This window comes from Aquarana catesbeiana, linkage group LG07, assembly GCF_042186555.1.
Source record: "Aquarana catesbeiana isolate 2022-GZ linkage group LG07, ASM4218655v1, whole genome shotgun sequence".
In the NCBI taxonomy this organism is placed as follows: domain Eukaryota; kingdom Metazoa; phylum Chordata; class Amphibia; order Anura; family Ranidae; genus Aquarana; species Aquarana catesbeiana.
The window spans coordinates 17074433-17089828 of NC_133330.1; the positions used below are offsets into that span (position 1 = coordinate 17074433).

The 15396-nt window shown below is 50.8% G+C and overlaps 2 protein-coding genes across 2 annotated transcripts in view; one reads left to right on the forward strand and one right to left on the reverse strand.

Moving 5' to 3' along the window:
- The window catches only part of APEH (acylaminoacyl-peptide hydrolase), a 30764-nt gene extending 29071 nt beyond the window's left edge, over nucleotides 1–1693 (reverse strand). Inside the window, exon 1 of the mRNA XM_073591694.1 lies at nucleotides 1532–1693. Within this exon, the coding sequence (XP_073447795.1) occupies nucleotides 1532–1546 (15 nt within the window). The 5' untranslated portion in view covers nucleotides 1547–1693. The remainder of the gene's footprint in view (nucleotides 1–1531) is intronic.
- On the forward strand, nucleotides 1658–12011 carry NICN1 (nicolin 1, tubulin polyglutamylase complex subunit). Its single transcript, XM_073591696.1, has 7 exons — nucleotides 1658–1804; nucleotides 2037–2173; nucleotides 2313–2486; nucleotides 5323–5436; nucleotides 5967–6038; nucleotides 9120–9224; nucleotides 11810–12011. The coding sequence occupies exons 2-7, from the start codon at nucleotides 2042–2044 to the stop codon at nucleotides 11849–11851; spliced, it is 639 nt and encodes a 212-aa protein (XP_073447797.1). The 5' UTR covers nucleotides 1658–1804; nucleotides 2037–2041; the 3' UTR covers nucleotides 11852–12011.
- Nucleotides 12012–15396: the final 3385 nt, after the last annotated feature.

The window sequence follows — 15396 nt, forward strand, 5'->3', positions numbered from 1 at the left end:
GGAGGGGGAAGAAGGGTAGAGAGTCCCTGGGGGAGGGGGAAGAAGGGTAGAGAGTCCCTGGGGGAGGGGGAAGAAGGGTAGAGAGTCCCTGGGGGAGGGGGAAGAAGGGTAGAGAGTCCCTGGGGGAGGGGGAAGAAGGGTAGAGAGTTCCTGGGGGAGGGGGAAGAAGGGTAGAGAGTTCCTGGGGGAGGGGGAAGAGGGGTAGAGAGTACCTGGGGGAGGGGGAAGAGGGGTAGAGAGTACCTGGGGGAGGGGGAACAAGGGTAGAGTGTACCTGGGGGAGGGGGAACAAGGGTAGAGTGTACCTGGGGGAGGGGGAACAAGGGTAGAGTGTACCTGGGGGAGGGGGAACAAGGGTAGAGAGTACCTGGGGGAGGGGGAACAAAGGTAGAGAGTACCTGGGGGAGGGGGAACAAAGGTAGAGAGTACCTGGGGGAGGGGGAACAAAGGTAGAGAGTACCTGGGGGGGGGAGAGGGATAGAGAGTACCTGGGGGGGAGGGATAGAGAGTACCTGGGGGGGGAGGGATAGAGAGTACCTGGGGGGAGGGGTAGAGAGTACCTGGGGGGGGAGGGGTAGAGAGTACCTGGGGGGGGAGGGGTAGAGAGTACCTGGGGGGGAGGGATAGAGAGTACCTGGGGGGGGAGGGGATAGAGAGTACCTGGGGGGGGAGGGGATAGAGAGTACCTGGGGGGGGAGGGATAGAGAGTACCTGGGGGGGGAGGGATAGAGAGTACCTGGGGGGGAGGGATAGAGAGTCCCTGGGGGAGGGGGAAGAAGGGTAGAGAGTCCCTGGGGGAGGGGGAAGAAGGGTAGAGAGTCCCTGGGGGAGGGGGAACAAAGGTAGAGAGTCCCTGGGGGGAGGGGGAACAAAGGTAGAGAGTACCTGGGGGGAGGGGGAACAAAGGTAGAGAGTACCTGGGGGAGGGGGAACAAAGGTAGAGAGTACCTGGGGGAGGGGGAACAAAGGTAGAGAGTACCGGGGGGGGGGGGGAACAAAGGTAGAGAGTACCTGGGGGGGGGAGAGGGATAGAGAGTACCTGGGGGAGGGGGAAGAAGGGTAGAGAGTTCCTGGGGGAGGGGGAAGAAGGGTAGAGAGTACTAGTGGGAGGGGAAAGAAGATGGGAGGATGGATGGGTGGGGGGGAAGGGAAGAGGGGGGCAGGAGGATTGGAGAGTAGCTGATTGGAGGAGGAGGGGAAAGAATATTTGGTGGGGGCGGGGCACTGTATGCGGAGAGGAGGGGTCTCTGAGTGTCGCCCCCCTATACTGTAGTGCAGTCACATTCTGCAGTATTTGGGGTCCCCCTCCCCCCCATGTCAGGTGTTATAGAGGAGATCCCCTCCCCCCTATCAGTCAGCAGGGAGCACACAGCCTGTCAGTTGCTCTCTATGGGGGTCTGTCACAGACAAGGCTGCAGATAACAATAACAAAGCGCTACATGGAAGAAAGGTTATACCCCCAGGACACATCCTCCCCTCCCCCCGGCCATGCTGGGAGTTGTAGTCCCTCCTCACACCCCCGACCTCTCACCTGAGCTGCCGCCATGACAGACACTGAAAGACTCTGGCCCCGCCTACTCCCGTAGCGCCCAGTTCCGTCTAGCACCTGCCTGTGGGCGGGGCTCCATGCTCGATCATGTGACCAGCACTTCTGCAAGCTGCTCTCCCATCTCCACGGAAACGAAAAGACGCCGGATCAGGTGACCTCCTGTCGGCCATATTGGATGTGGGCTGGCGTAGTGCAGAGATTAGGGGTGAAGGGGCCGCCGCCATGTTGGATAAGGGCAAACGAGGAATGAATGAGGTGAGTCGGTGGATGAGCCCCACATGTCGCCCTATTCCTTATAAGAGGCCAGCACCACCCAGACGTCAGCTTTTTTCATGAACACAGCAGTCTCCTTCTCCCTCACAGTTGATTGGAGGACCTCTCACAGTCCTCCTCTGCTCACCTCTCACATAGGAGAAGCCCTACCAGCCGAAATCTAATTTGTAGGTGGAGTGCCCCTTTAATTTCTGACCCCCTTCCCCCCTCCTAGGTGTCATGGCTCAGGATTCAGCTCCGTGTACGGTGAAAGCCCCGGTCCCGCTCCAGGTGGGGGATGGGAAGTCGGAGCTGGGCCGCCCCGGCGTCTACGTCATCGACGTCACCCTCCAGAAACCTCAGACCGTCCAGGTAAGTCTCACCTGTGACTCCGCCGCCTGGAATGGCGACTTTTAGAAATCTCCGGTGAAGCCGGCTCCGCCCAAAACTGTTCTTCCAATTCTGGGTCCATGCCGATGTCACCCCCCCCCCCCCCCCGTCTCTCCCGCAGGAGATCTCCTTTAAGAATTCCTACACGGCCTTCCTGACGGTGAGGATCCAGCAGAGGAAGAAATCCGACCCCAAAAATAGAAGATGGCGGACGTGCGTCAGGGACCTGCGGCTGATGGCGAACCCCCACACCGAGGACGGCTCCCAGGACTACGTCTCCCTCCACGCTCCCCAGGTGAGGGCGGAGATCACAGGTCTGGGGGAGGGGGAGACCAGAGACCTTCCGTGTGCCCTAAAGTGGGACTCCGGCTATAGTCTTTGTCCTGGTTTGGGTGTCGGAAGGGCAACAGCCCCTGAAGAAGAAGAGAATACATGACAACGGTGACAATGTTGCCTGCAGCCTTGGGGCTGTCTTTGACACCAGGGAGCTGGGAGACATTGTTGTCTGCAGTCGTGGTTTCATCTCTATCCTCCACATTTAAATGAAAGCATCAGGTAAACTGGGTGGCATTATTGCCTGCAGCCTTGAAGCCATCTCTGACAGCAGAGAGCTGGGTGACATTGTTGTCTGCAGCCTTGGGGCCATTTCTGTCCACCACTCATAAATGAAGGTATCAGGTGAGTTGGGTTACATTGTTGTCTGCAGTTTTGGGGCCGTCTCTGTCCTCCACATTCAAATGAAACTATCAAGTAAGCCGGGTGGCATTGTTGCCTGCAGCCTTGGAGTCATCTCTGACACCAGAGAGCTGGGTGACATTGTTGTCTGCAGCCTTGGAGCCGTTTCTGTCCTCCACTCACAAATGATGGTATCAGGTAAGTCGGGTAGCATTGTTGTCTGCAGCCTTGGGTAGGTCTCTGTCCTCCATATTTAAAATAAGCTATCAGGTAAGTGGGTGGCATTATTGTCTGCAGCCTTGTTGCGGTCTCTGACACCAGGGAGCTGGGTGACATTGTTGCCTGCAGCCTTGGATAGGTCTCTGTCCAGGGGCGGACTGACCATTGAGCCACTCGGGCACTGCCCGAGGCCCTGGGCCACTAGGGGGCCCCATCAGGGTTGCCAGCCTCAGTAAAACCAGGGACAGTATGTATAAATCTGTGTTTTTTTTTTTTACATCTGTCTGTGTATACTGTGTGTACATGTATGTGTATAATGTGTGTGTGTATACTGTGTGGCCCCATAATCTCTGATTGCCCGGGGGCCCCATAATCTCCTATTGCCCGGGGGCCCCATGAGTTATCAGTCCACCCCTGTCTCTGTCCTCCACATTTAACAGAAGCTATCAGGTAGGTGGGTGGTATTATTGTTTGCAGCCTTGGGGCCGTTTCTGTCCTCCACTCATAAGTTATGGTATCAGGTAAGTTGGGTGACATTGTTGTCTGCAGCCTTGGGTAGGTCCCTGTCTTCCACATTTAAAAGAAGCTATCCGGTAGGTGGGTGGCATTATTGTTTTCAGCCTTGGAGCGGTCTCTTACACTAGAGAGCTGGGTAGCATTGTTGCCTGCAGCGTTGGGGCCGTCTCTGTCCTCTATATTTAAATGAAAGTATCAGGTAAGCTGGGTGGCATTATTGCCTGCAGCCTTGGAGCCATCTCTGGCACCGGGAGCTGCGTGACATTGTTGTCTGCAGCCTTGGGGCTGTTTCGGTCCTCCACTCATAAATGAAGGTATCAGGTGAGTTGGGTTACATTGTTGTCTGCAGTCTTGGGGCCGTCTCTGTCCTCCACATTTAAATGAAACTATCAAGTAAGCCGGGTGACATTGTTGTCTGCAGCCTTGGAGTTGTTTTTAAACCTAGGGGGGCTGAGTAACATTGTTGCCTGCAGCCTTGGAGCCATCTCAGGCACCAGGGATTGGGGGTGACATTGTTGTCTGCAGCCTTGGGGCCGTTTCTGTCCACTCATATTTTAAACTATCAAGTAAGCCGCGTGGCATTATTGCCTGCAGCCTTGGAACCATCTCTGACACCAAGGAGCTGGGTGACGTTATTGTCTGCAGCCTTGGAGTTGTTTTTAAACCTAGGGAGCCGGGTAACATTGTTGCCTGTGACCTTGGAGCCATCTCTGTCCTCTACATTGAAATGAAAGTATCAAGTAAGCCGGGTGGCATTATTGCCTGCAGCCTTGGAGCTGTCTATGGCATCAGGGAGCCGGGTGACATTATTTTCTGCAGCCTTATGCCCCATACCCACGATCGGATTTTCCGACAACAAATGTTGGATGTGAGCTTGTTGTCGGAAAGTCCGACCGTGTGTACGCTCCATCGAATGTTTGTTGTCAGAATTTCTGCACACAAATGTTTGAGAGCAGGTTCTCAAATTTTCCGACAACAAAACTTGTTGCCGGAATTTCTGATCGTGTGTACACAAGTCCGTCGCACAAAAGTTCATGCATGCTCGGAATCAGGCAGAGGGAGCCGCACTGGCTATTGAACTTCTTTTTTTCTTGGTTCGTCGTACGTCACCGTGTTCTCACGTTCGGAATTTGTGTGACCGTGTGTATGCAAGACAAGTTGGAGCCAACATCCTTCCGAAAAAAAATCCACGGCTTTGTTGTCGGAAAATCCGATCGTGTGTACTGGGCTTTAGAGTTGTCTCTGATACCAGGGGGCTGGCTAACAATGTTACTTGCGGCCTTGGGGGCCATCTCTGTCCTTCACTCATAAATGAAGGTATCAGGGATGTTGGGTGACATTGTCGTCTTCAGCCTTGGGTAAGTCCCTGTCCTCCACTTTTAAGGTGAGGTGTTAGGTAAGTTGTGTACTATTACTGTCTGCAGCCTTGGGGCTGTCTCTGGCATCAGGGAGCTGGGTTGTCTGCAGCATTGGGGCCGTCATTGCCCTCCACATTTAAATGAAAGTATCAGGTAAGCCGGGTGGCATTATTGTCCGCAGCCTTGGAGCCATCACTGAAATCAGGGAGCTGGGTCATATTGTTGGCTACAGCCATGGGGCTGTCTCTGGCCCCAGGGAGTTGGGTGATATTGCTGGGTGATATTGCTGTCTGCAGCCTTGGAGCCTTCTCTGTCCTCCACTTATAAATGAATGTGTTCACTGAGTCTGTTCTCTCCCAACAGATGCTCTGCGCTACGGACCATGTCAGCTCCATCCGTCTCATCCTGCGCCAGCCATCCCCGGTCTGGACGACATTCACCATTGAAGATCTGCAGATCAATCCGTCCGGCCAACAGGTACAGTACGCTCCAGGTCTGCGAATGTTTGGCTAATGTGGCTCCACCCCCTTCCCCCGCCTTGTCCCCGGTGGATGCATTTCACATCTCTGATGTCACTTCGGTTTTCTTGGGACTGTTCTGCATTCACTGACTTTAAGGGAGGAGATCCAGCTGTCACCTTCACCCTCCAAACTGCCCTAACTGTTTTGTCCTTATGTAATATCAGAGGGGTTTTTGTTTCATCTACAGTAAAATCTAAAATGGTAATTGCAGAGAGATGGATCTGATTCCTTCTGATAGTACGCATTTTGAGCTCCATGCAGATGTAAACTGGTATGTCCTGGTTGTGCAGCATTGGTGCTCAACTGGCTCAGCAGGACAGCCAATCAGATTGCATGCAGATTAGTATTAGTGTCTGAAATGTATTGTATCTAAAAATGCAAAAATATATTCAGTACAAATTGACGCCTTTCTTTGTCTGTATCATGACAGAAGGCCGTGAGATGATGACACACCTGATCTGTTTCCATTTTTTTTTTGTCCTGCAGAGTCTCCAGAAAGGGTTTTCCTGGTGGCTGAATCATCTCCCCCCGAAGGAGCAACTCCGGAGCCTGAACAAGGTGAGCGCCTGCTGCCCAGTCTATTGTCAAATTAATGTGGTGCGATCTTTCACTGGCTGTGACAGCTGTCGATCACTGTACAGGGCCACTACTGGTACCATGTGATTGCTGTGACCAATCACAGCAGATCACATGACAATTGTAAACAATAGATGGCTTAATTTCATGTCATTCATTGTGTTCAATTTTGTGTTGCTAGCTGTGCTTGGTCACAGCGATCACATGGTACAGACAGGGCCAATCAGAGCCCATCTGTACCATGTAATTAGCTGTGGCCAATCACAGCTGATCACAACAATACACACTTAATTAAAGCGGAGTTACACCCAAAAGTGGAAGCTCCACTTATCTGACTCCCCCCCCCCCCCCCCTCCGGTGCCACATCTGGCACCTTTTGGGAGGGGGGCTACATGTTTTTGACAGGTACCTGTCCCCACAGATTGCGGTGCGATCACTCAGAAGTTCGGCCCGTCTCCTCCTTCCCCATTCAGAAAGTGCAGTGCGCTATGCGCATGCGCAATAGGAAACCAGCACCCGAGAGCCAATGGAAACATTGGCTGGGGTGCCAACATCGCTGGATTCCAGGACAGGTAAGTGCCCTAATATTAAGAGTCAGCAGCTACAGTATGTGTAACTGCTGACTTTACATTTTTTTGTTTGGGGGGGAGGAGCGGAACTCCTCTTTAATCAATTTCATTCAGTAAAATTGGTTGCTTGTAACAGAGAAATTCACTGGTATAAGCAATCATAATGTGTAAAAAAAACAAACAAAAAGACCCTGATCACTTTCGTAGAGTAGTACAATGTTAATATGGTAACACTGTATTGCTCTGGTCACATAGTGTTAAAAATAAATTGTAAAAAACACGAAAAAAATGTAAAGGAAAAAAGAAAAAACTGATAATAAATGACAACGTCAAAAAACTTGCCATGCCTCTTTTACTAAATAAAAAATAATAAAGTGCAGCGCTAAAAAATGATGTGAAAATATACAAACAATTAAAGTGTAGGTGCAACACTAATGCCCCGTACACACGGTCGGATTTTCCGACGGAAAATGTGTGATAGGACCTTGTTGTCAGAAATTCCGACCGTGTGTAGGCTCCATCACACATTTTCCATCGGATTTTCCGACACACAAAGTTTGAGAGCAGGATATAAAATTTTCCGACAACAAAATCCGTTGTCGGAAATTCCGATCGTGTGTACACAAATCCGACGGACAAAGTGCCACGCAACCTCAGAATAAATAAAGAGATGAAAGCTATTGGCCACTGCCCCGTTTATAGTCCAGACGTACGTGTTTTACGTCACCACGTTCAGAACGATCGGATTTTCCGACAACTTTGTGTGACCGTGTGTATGCAAGACAAGTTTGAGCCAACATCCGTCGGAAAAAATCCTAGGATTTTGTTGTCGGAATGTCCGAACAAAGTCCGACCGTGTGTACGGGGCATAAGAATGTATCAAATATACAAGGATAATGACTTATACCTGCATAGACATTAAATAAATATATGAGCATGTACATAGTACAAACAAATGATATCACAGTGTCCATCAATCTTAATTCAAAAGAGAAAAAACTTGACAGATCGTAGAAAATAGGAATGACTCCTAGATTGAGGACAGTTCCAAGATGGTAGAAATAGATCTAGTCTGCATCCGTAAGGAAAAACCACCATGAAGAGAATTCACCATCCACTGTGCAGCCACCACCAAAAAAGATAATTAGGTACTCTTACCAAATCATGTGGACCCCCTGCCAGCAGCAAGGAGTCAAACAGGCGTGTAAACTGGGAAAGTAGTCACTTCACAGGAACCGACATGAGGGATAAACAGCAACTCCATCTCAGCGCCAAAGATGTTAGGCTCTACAAGTTATAAAAGAAAGAAGTCGCCACATAGCATAAAATCCTTTATATATATAGGTTTATTGAGTAAAATAGAACACTTACATCAATATAGATGAGTACAGGCACTGTAAAACGATGTGATCACAAGGAGATGTAGAAAGCACAATACCATTGGGCTAGCACGATACGATCTGACGCAGTTCGTCCTCCAACGTCTTACAGGACGAAACGCGCCGGCTCGTATCGTGCTAGCCCCATGTCATTTGAACAGAGCAAACTGTGCATGCATTTTCACAGGACGAATAGCTGTGAAACCTGTTTTATAAATGCACCCCCCGAGAGTCAGTACACAGAAAAGGGTGATTTTAGTTATAGAAGGAGCAAGGATGGTGCCTTTTTCTGGCTTCATATTTGGTCTCCAGTAGTGCCCTCTATAGTTCCTGGCTGTGTCCCCCTCTCTCCATGGGGTTTCTCCTCCAAACTCTGTGTGTTCTGATTGCTCCTGTTTAGGGATAGGGGGAGCCCTTCATGTTGGCACAGGTTAGGTTTGGATGGGGTGGACAATTGTTAGAACCCCTTTTGGGTTTTTTGTTTGACATCTGCATCCCATTGTTGAGATTTTCCTTCACTTCCTGTCCTGGTGACAATTGGAAATGTTTCCCTTCTCCTCCACACGACACCCAACCAAGACTGCTCTGCCCACCTTATGGGAAGGTGGGGGGGGGGGTTGAGTGGACAGCTGATGATACCCCAGTCAGTGTTGGGAAGATGTTAATTACTTGGCAAAGTTCCCTTTCTATGGGGAAAGACCATTGATGGAGGAGATTTGTCTGGACACTGGTGTATTTTGTCTGATCTGGCTAGGACACCTAGGCACAAGGAAGCAGATTTGGGTTCTGAACCCCCTTAAATTGGTGGCATAGAGGTATGACGAGAGGTTAAATCTTCCCACCAAGGACACTGCCAACTATGTAAATATGATGGGGGGGGTCTAACCCTTCCACTCTTCAACTCTTCAAAAAAGGTTGAAGAGTGAAAGAAAACTCAAGAACAGCTCTTTGAGATACTTTTTTAAATGGTTCAGTTTTTCCAGCAGCTATCAATCACTGATATAACAGGTGTAGGTGGAGGGATGAATGAATCTCTGTATAATGTGATGTTGGTAGTCTCTCCGCCCAGCAGTGGATATCACATATATCTGACCTCCATGTCTTTCATGTGCCAGGGCCTTCCTGATCCCAACCGCGTGTCCAGCGAGCTGCAGCAGATGTGGGTGCTAACGGAAGTGATGCGGTCCAATCAGAACGCAGCGAGTGTTGGCAGGTTCGATGTGAGTGTCTGGAATATTCTTTTTTTTATCACAGGGAAAATTCTGCTTCCTGGCCTTCTCCTTCCAGCGCTCTGTGCTTGCAGAGCTGAGTAACGGCCACACCCATCATCACAGCCATGCCCCTCATCACAGACCGCCCCTTCATTAGACACACCCCTCATCTTAAGCATCCACACATTAACTTATTTCAGAGAAGGGAAAGGGGTGTGTCCTGACCAGAGAGGGGTAATGTGCGATGTGGAAGGAGGGTCTCTGACCATAGAGGGGATGTGGCTGCACACAACAAAGAGGTGGAGGCCAGACTATAATAATGGCAGTCCTTAGCTCCCTGGTGCCCAACCTGTGGCCCCGAGGGCCTCGTGCGGCAATTTGGTATGTGATCTGCGGCCCTTGGACCCCAGCAGTCTGTAGTGGGAACATTGATTAGGGTAATAGCACTGATCCCTACTAGCCTCATGCAACATCTTCCCAGTTTCGTATTGTCCTCTGTCGCATATCCCCCCCCCCCCCAACAATGTATCCTGTCTTTACTCGCTGACCCGACCCTCATCTCCTCTATTAAGTTTGCAGTCTGACAGTCCTCTTAAGCATTACATACTGTATATTGAACATTATGCGTGGCCCTTTGGTGGTGTCAGGGGCCACATTTGAGGCCCCCTTTAGCCCATAAATTCAAAACCACTCCATTAGCTTCACATACAGTGGAAGTCTCTCTATAGATGGGAGTGTGACCTGCCAGAGGGGGGCCCATATCTTCTCCGCAGGGGCCCCTCTGCCCTGTGATGTCAGTGGTAAAGTGGGGCCAGCCAACACAGATAATGACAGATAATGTCGGAGTCTCTGGACAGCAAATCAAACTAGTCAGCAGGCACATGTGCAGTTTGCTTCTGTCCTGGAGTCTTGTAATTCAGTGGGGGGAACCTGACACCAGGGGGTGTGTCTTTGACAACCAACCTCATTTGCAGGAACGGTTGGCTGGACATCCTGCAGCTGGGGAGCCTTTTTGGGGAACTCCATATATTTTCTCCATCCGTGAGCAATAGTGGAGAAGTTGTAGATTGTGGACATTGGATGTGCATCATGCCAAAGGCGTAACTAGAACATTTAGAGCCCCCCCCTCCTTCATCCGAGCCCCAGGCTTCCTGTTCTGGGAGGACATCCATGGACATCTGCGCAGAACTCTGCCTCTAGCATGCTCCCTGGGGCATGCATCCAGTGCGCTCTGTGACTGCTGGGGGCCAATCACAGTGGCTCTTTACCATGTGATCAGCTGATCACATGTAAACAACCTTGCCGGTTATCGGTATTCTTTTCCTCCTGCGTTGTGTCTGTGTGAGTAAAGAAGAGCCGTTAACTGGCAAGACTGTCAGTACATAGTGTACACTGATAATCAGGGCACTGATCATCAATGCCACCTATCAGTGCTTATCAATGCAGCCCCATCAGTGCTTATCAATGCAGCCCCATCAGTGCTTATCAATGCAGCCCCATCAGTGCTCATCCATGCAGCCCCATCAGTGCTCATCCATGCAGCCCCATCAGTGCTCATCCATGCAGCCCCATCAGTGCTCATCAATGCAGCCCCATCAGTGCTCATCAATGCAGCCCCATCAGTGCTCATCAATGCAGCCCCATCAGTGCTCATCAATGCAGCCCCATCAGTGCTCATCAATGCAGCCCCATCAGTGCTCATCAATGCAGCCCCATCAGTGCTCATCAATGTAGCCCCATCAGTGCTCATCAATGCAGCCCCATCAGTGCTCATCAGTGCAGCCCCATCAGTGCTCATCAATGCAGCCCCATCAGTGCTCATCAGTGCAGCCCCATCAGTGCAGCCCCATTAGTGCTCATCAGTGCAGCCCCATTAGTGCTCATCAGTGCAGCCCCATTAGTGCTCATCAGTGCAGCCCCATCAGTGCTCATCAGTGCAACCCCATCAGTGCTCATCAGTGCAGCCCCATCAGTGCTGCCCCATCAGTGCTCATCAGTGCCGCCCCATCAGTGCCGCCTATCGGTGCTCATCAGTGCCGCCTATCAGCGCTGCCTATCAGTGCCTCCACAGCAGGACTCCCTCATACAGCCCAGAACCTGCACTGACACTTCCCCCTCCCTCCTCCCTCACACTGATGGGAGAAGAGAGAGTGATCTGCTCCTTCTTCTCCTGCCCCTCTTCTCCTGTGTGCACCGTGGGAAGGGTGAAGCCCAGTAGCTGAATGATTCCCAACAACCTCACTGGAGCCCCCCAAAGTGGCGTAACGCCAGGGCCCCGGTCGCAAGTGTGACCTTTGCGACTCTGGTAGATCCGCCACTGCAACACGCCCCCCAAAAATGTATACACAGGGCGTGTCTATCTCTGAAATAAAGCCTTGTTTTGACATATATAAATCTGATACTTTTTTGTTTTGTCCAATTGTTGAATAAACAGTCCCATAGCAGAACTGTTGTGGGCATTCTCCAGGTCCCAGTGGCAGAAGTCATGTGACTGTGGTGGTCATCAGTGGTGGTATACACAGTGGGGTAGGTGAGCAGTGTCATAACTCTCCACAGTGAAATGAATCTCATTCCTCCTATTGTTCTCTCTCCAGGTGGATGGCTGCTATGACATCAATCTTCTGTCGTACACATGAGCGCTGCATGGTGTCAGGAATGGGAGGAGCCTCAGTGCAGGAACTGGATGTCGGATTGGGATTGGATGGACGGATCTGATCCCCAGTGGGTCATAAGATTCAGACTGTGAGGACGATATTGTGAGATCATTTATTATTAATAAAAGGATCTTATACCATAGCAATGTCATCTGCCTGTCATTTCTTGTTATAAGCCATCATATCTGCCAGGAGTCATACATTTCTACATGAAAGGGAGACGACTTGTGAGACAGTTCCACGCTCTATAGTATTTTCATCAGAGCTATAACAGGGCTCCGCCCTCTATAGTACCTTCATTAGAGTTGTCCAATGGTCCCTACCTCTGTAATACATTCATCAGAGCTGTGACAAGGCTCTGCCCTCTATAGTAACTTCATCAGAGCTATAACAGGGCTCCACTCTCTATAGTACCTTCATCAGTGCTGTGACATGGCTCCGCCCCCTATATAGTACCTTCATCAGAGCTGTGACACGGCTCCGCCCTCTATAGTACCTTCATCAGTGCTGTGACACGGCTCCGCCCTCTATAGCACCTTCATCAAAGCTGTGACATGGCTCCGCCCCTATATAGTTTCTTCATCAGAGCTGTGACATGGCTCCGCCCTCTATAGTACCTTCAGCAGAGCTGTGACATAGATCCGCCTTCTATAGCACCTTCATCAGAGCTGTGGCATGGCTCCGCCCTATATAGTACCTTCATCAGAGCTGTGACACGGCTCCGCCCTCTATAGTACCTTCATCAGTGCTGTGACACGGCTCCGCCCTCTATAGTACCTTCATCAGTTATGTGACACGGCTCCGCCCTCTATAGTACCTTCATCAGTGCTGTGACATGGATCCGCCCTCTATAGTACCCTCATTAGAGCTGTGACATGGCTCCGCCCTCTATAGTACCCTTATTAGAGCTGTGACATGGCTCCGCCCTCTATAGTACCTTCATCAGTGCTGTGACATGGCTCCGCCCTCTATAGTACCTTCATCAGTGCTGTGACACGGCTCCGCCCTCTATAGTACCTTCATCAGTGCTGTGACATGGATCCGCCCTCTACAGTACCTTTATTAGAGCTGTGACAGGGCTCCGCCCTCTATAGTACCTTCATCAGAGCTGTGACACGGCTCCGCCCTCTATAGTACCTTCATCAGTGCTGTGACACGGCTCCGCCCTCTATAGTACCTTCATCAGTGCTGTGACACAGCTCCGCCCTCTATAGTACCTTCATCAGAGCTGTGACACGGCTCCGCCCTCTATAGTACCTTCATCAGTTATGTGACACGGCTCCGCCCTCTATATTACCTTCATCAGTGCTGTGACATGGATCCGCTCTCTATAGTACCCTCATTAGAGCTGTGACATGGCTCTGCCCTCTATAGTACCTTCATCAGAGCTGTGACATGGCTCCGCCCTCTATAGTACCTTCATCAGTGCTGTGACATGGATCCGCCCTCTATAGTACCTTCATCAGAGCTGTGACAGGGCTCCGCCCTCTATAGTACCTTCATCAGAGCTGTGACATGGCTCCGCCCTCTATAGTACCTTTATCAGAGCTGTGAAATGGCTCCGCCCTCTATAGCACCTTCATCAAAGCTGTGACATGGCTCCGCCTCCTATATAGTACCTTCATCAGAGCTGTGACATGGCTCCGCCCTCTATAGTACCTTCAGCAGAGCTGTGACATAGATCCGCCTTCTATAGCACCTTCATCAGAGCTGTGGCATGGCTCCGCCCTATATAGTACCTTCATCAGAGCTGTGACATGGCTCTGCCCTCTATAGTACCTTCACCAGAGCTATAAAGGAGTAAAATTCCTCTTCTGTCCTCTTGTATTATTTTTAGTTACGTACGCAGATCCTCATTACTGACAGACATAGATTTATGTCAGGGTGGAGACACGTCATGAACGCCCTACTTATCACAAGGTGTGAGGTGGAGAACAGCGGGGCGCCTTACCTGAGCAGATACCCCTGGAGCTCTACTTATTGGACAGCCTGGCTGTGGTCACACGATGTGCCATGTAATTAAAGGATTACTCCAATGATCTGGTTCTTGGTGGGTCCTGGTGGTTCTTATGATAATAGAATAAAGCAGAGGGTGGGTCATTCCGAAGTATCCTTATACATTGCTTCACCTCTGGAAATGATTTACTAGAGCAGCTCTCTGCCCTTTGGCCCTCACTGGGAACATGCTGCATATGGCCGGCACATTGGGTTATAAATCCTCTTTGTGATGGTCCATCACTCTGCCTTGTAGTAGAAATGTGCACTTTTTATAGACAATAAAAATGGCAGCTCCAGGCAGACACCTACATGGGATGGTGTACCCATAGGCTGGTTTCCAATGCAAGCGCCCAACAGGAACTGACTGCTGGGTAATGGTAAGAGTTTCTGTCTTAAAGGGTGAATCCACCTTAAAGCCATATGTTGGCTTTATGTGAAGCCTAATGTGTGGAGTCAGCCCCTGGCTTTTTATATGCTTTTGATATTCCAATAGTGAGAGCTCCCTGTCATAATTCCCATCTCTGCTCTTACCTGGGAATTCAGGGTTTTTCCACCCCCATGGAGTGTCACTGCCCTCCTTCCTTGGGGTGTTCTTGCCAACCATGAGGTATCCCTATCCTCCTTGGGGTGTCCTTTCCCACAATGGGGTATCTCTTCGCTCCTTGGGGTGTTCCTGCCCACCATGGGGTATCCCCTCCCTTCTTTGGGGTGTCTCTGCCCAACATGGGGTATCTCCTCTTTCCTTGGGGTGTCTCTGCCCATCATAGGGTATCTCTACCAACCATGGGGTACCCCATCCTCCTTGGGGTGTCCCTGCCTACCATGGGGAATCCCCTACCTTCTTTGGATGTCCTTGCCCACTTTGAAGTATCCCCTCTCTCCTTGGGGGTGTCCTTGCCAACTGTCGGGTATCTCCACCTTCCTCTGAGTGTGCTTGTCCACCATGGCGCATCCTCATCCTTCTTAAGGTGTTTCCCTGCCCACCATGAGGTATCCACTCCATCTTTGGGGTATCCTTGCCAACCATGGGGTATCCCTATCCTCCTTGGGGTGTCCTTTCCCACCATGGGGGATCTCCTTGCTCCTTGGGGTGTCTCTGCCCATCATGGGGTATTTATCCTTCCTTTTAGTGTCCCAGCCCACCATGGGGTATCCCCTTCCTTCTTGGGGTGTCTCTGCCCATCATAGGGTATTCATTCCTCCTTGGGGTGACCCTGCCCACCATGGGTCATCCCCTCCCTTCTTGGGATGTCCTTGTCCACTTTGAAGTAGCCCCTCCCTCATTGGGGTGTCCTTGCGAACTGTGGGGTATCTCCACCTTCCTCTGAGTGTCTCTGTCCACCATGGCGCATCCTCCATCCTTCTTGAGGTGTTTCCCTGCCCACCATGAAGTACCGCTACCATCTTTTGGGTGTCATTGCCCATCATTGTGTATCCCTACCAACCATGGATTACCCCACCCTCCTTGTGGGTGTCCCTACAAACCTTGGGCTATTCTCACCTTCCTCCCGGTGTCCCCACGGGGTATG

Excerpts from the sequence above, each read along its gene's own strand:
- NICN1 (XM_073591696.1), top strand. The coding sequence starts at position 2,042 with ATGGCTCAGGATTCAGCTCCGTGTACGGTGAAAGCCCCGGTCCCGCTC. Across the intron at positions 6,039-9,119 it reads AACTCCGGAGCCTGAACAAG|GGCCTTCCTGATCCCAACCG; the intron begins GTGAGCGCCTGC and ends TTCATGTGCCAG. Across the intron at positions 9,225-11,809 it reads CGAGTGTTGGCAGGTTCGAT|GTGGATGGCTGCTATGACAT; the intron begins GTGAGTGTCTGG and ends TTCTCTCTCCAG.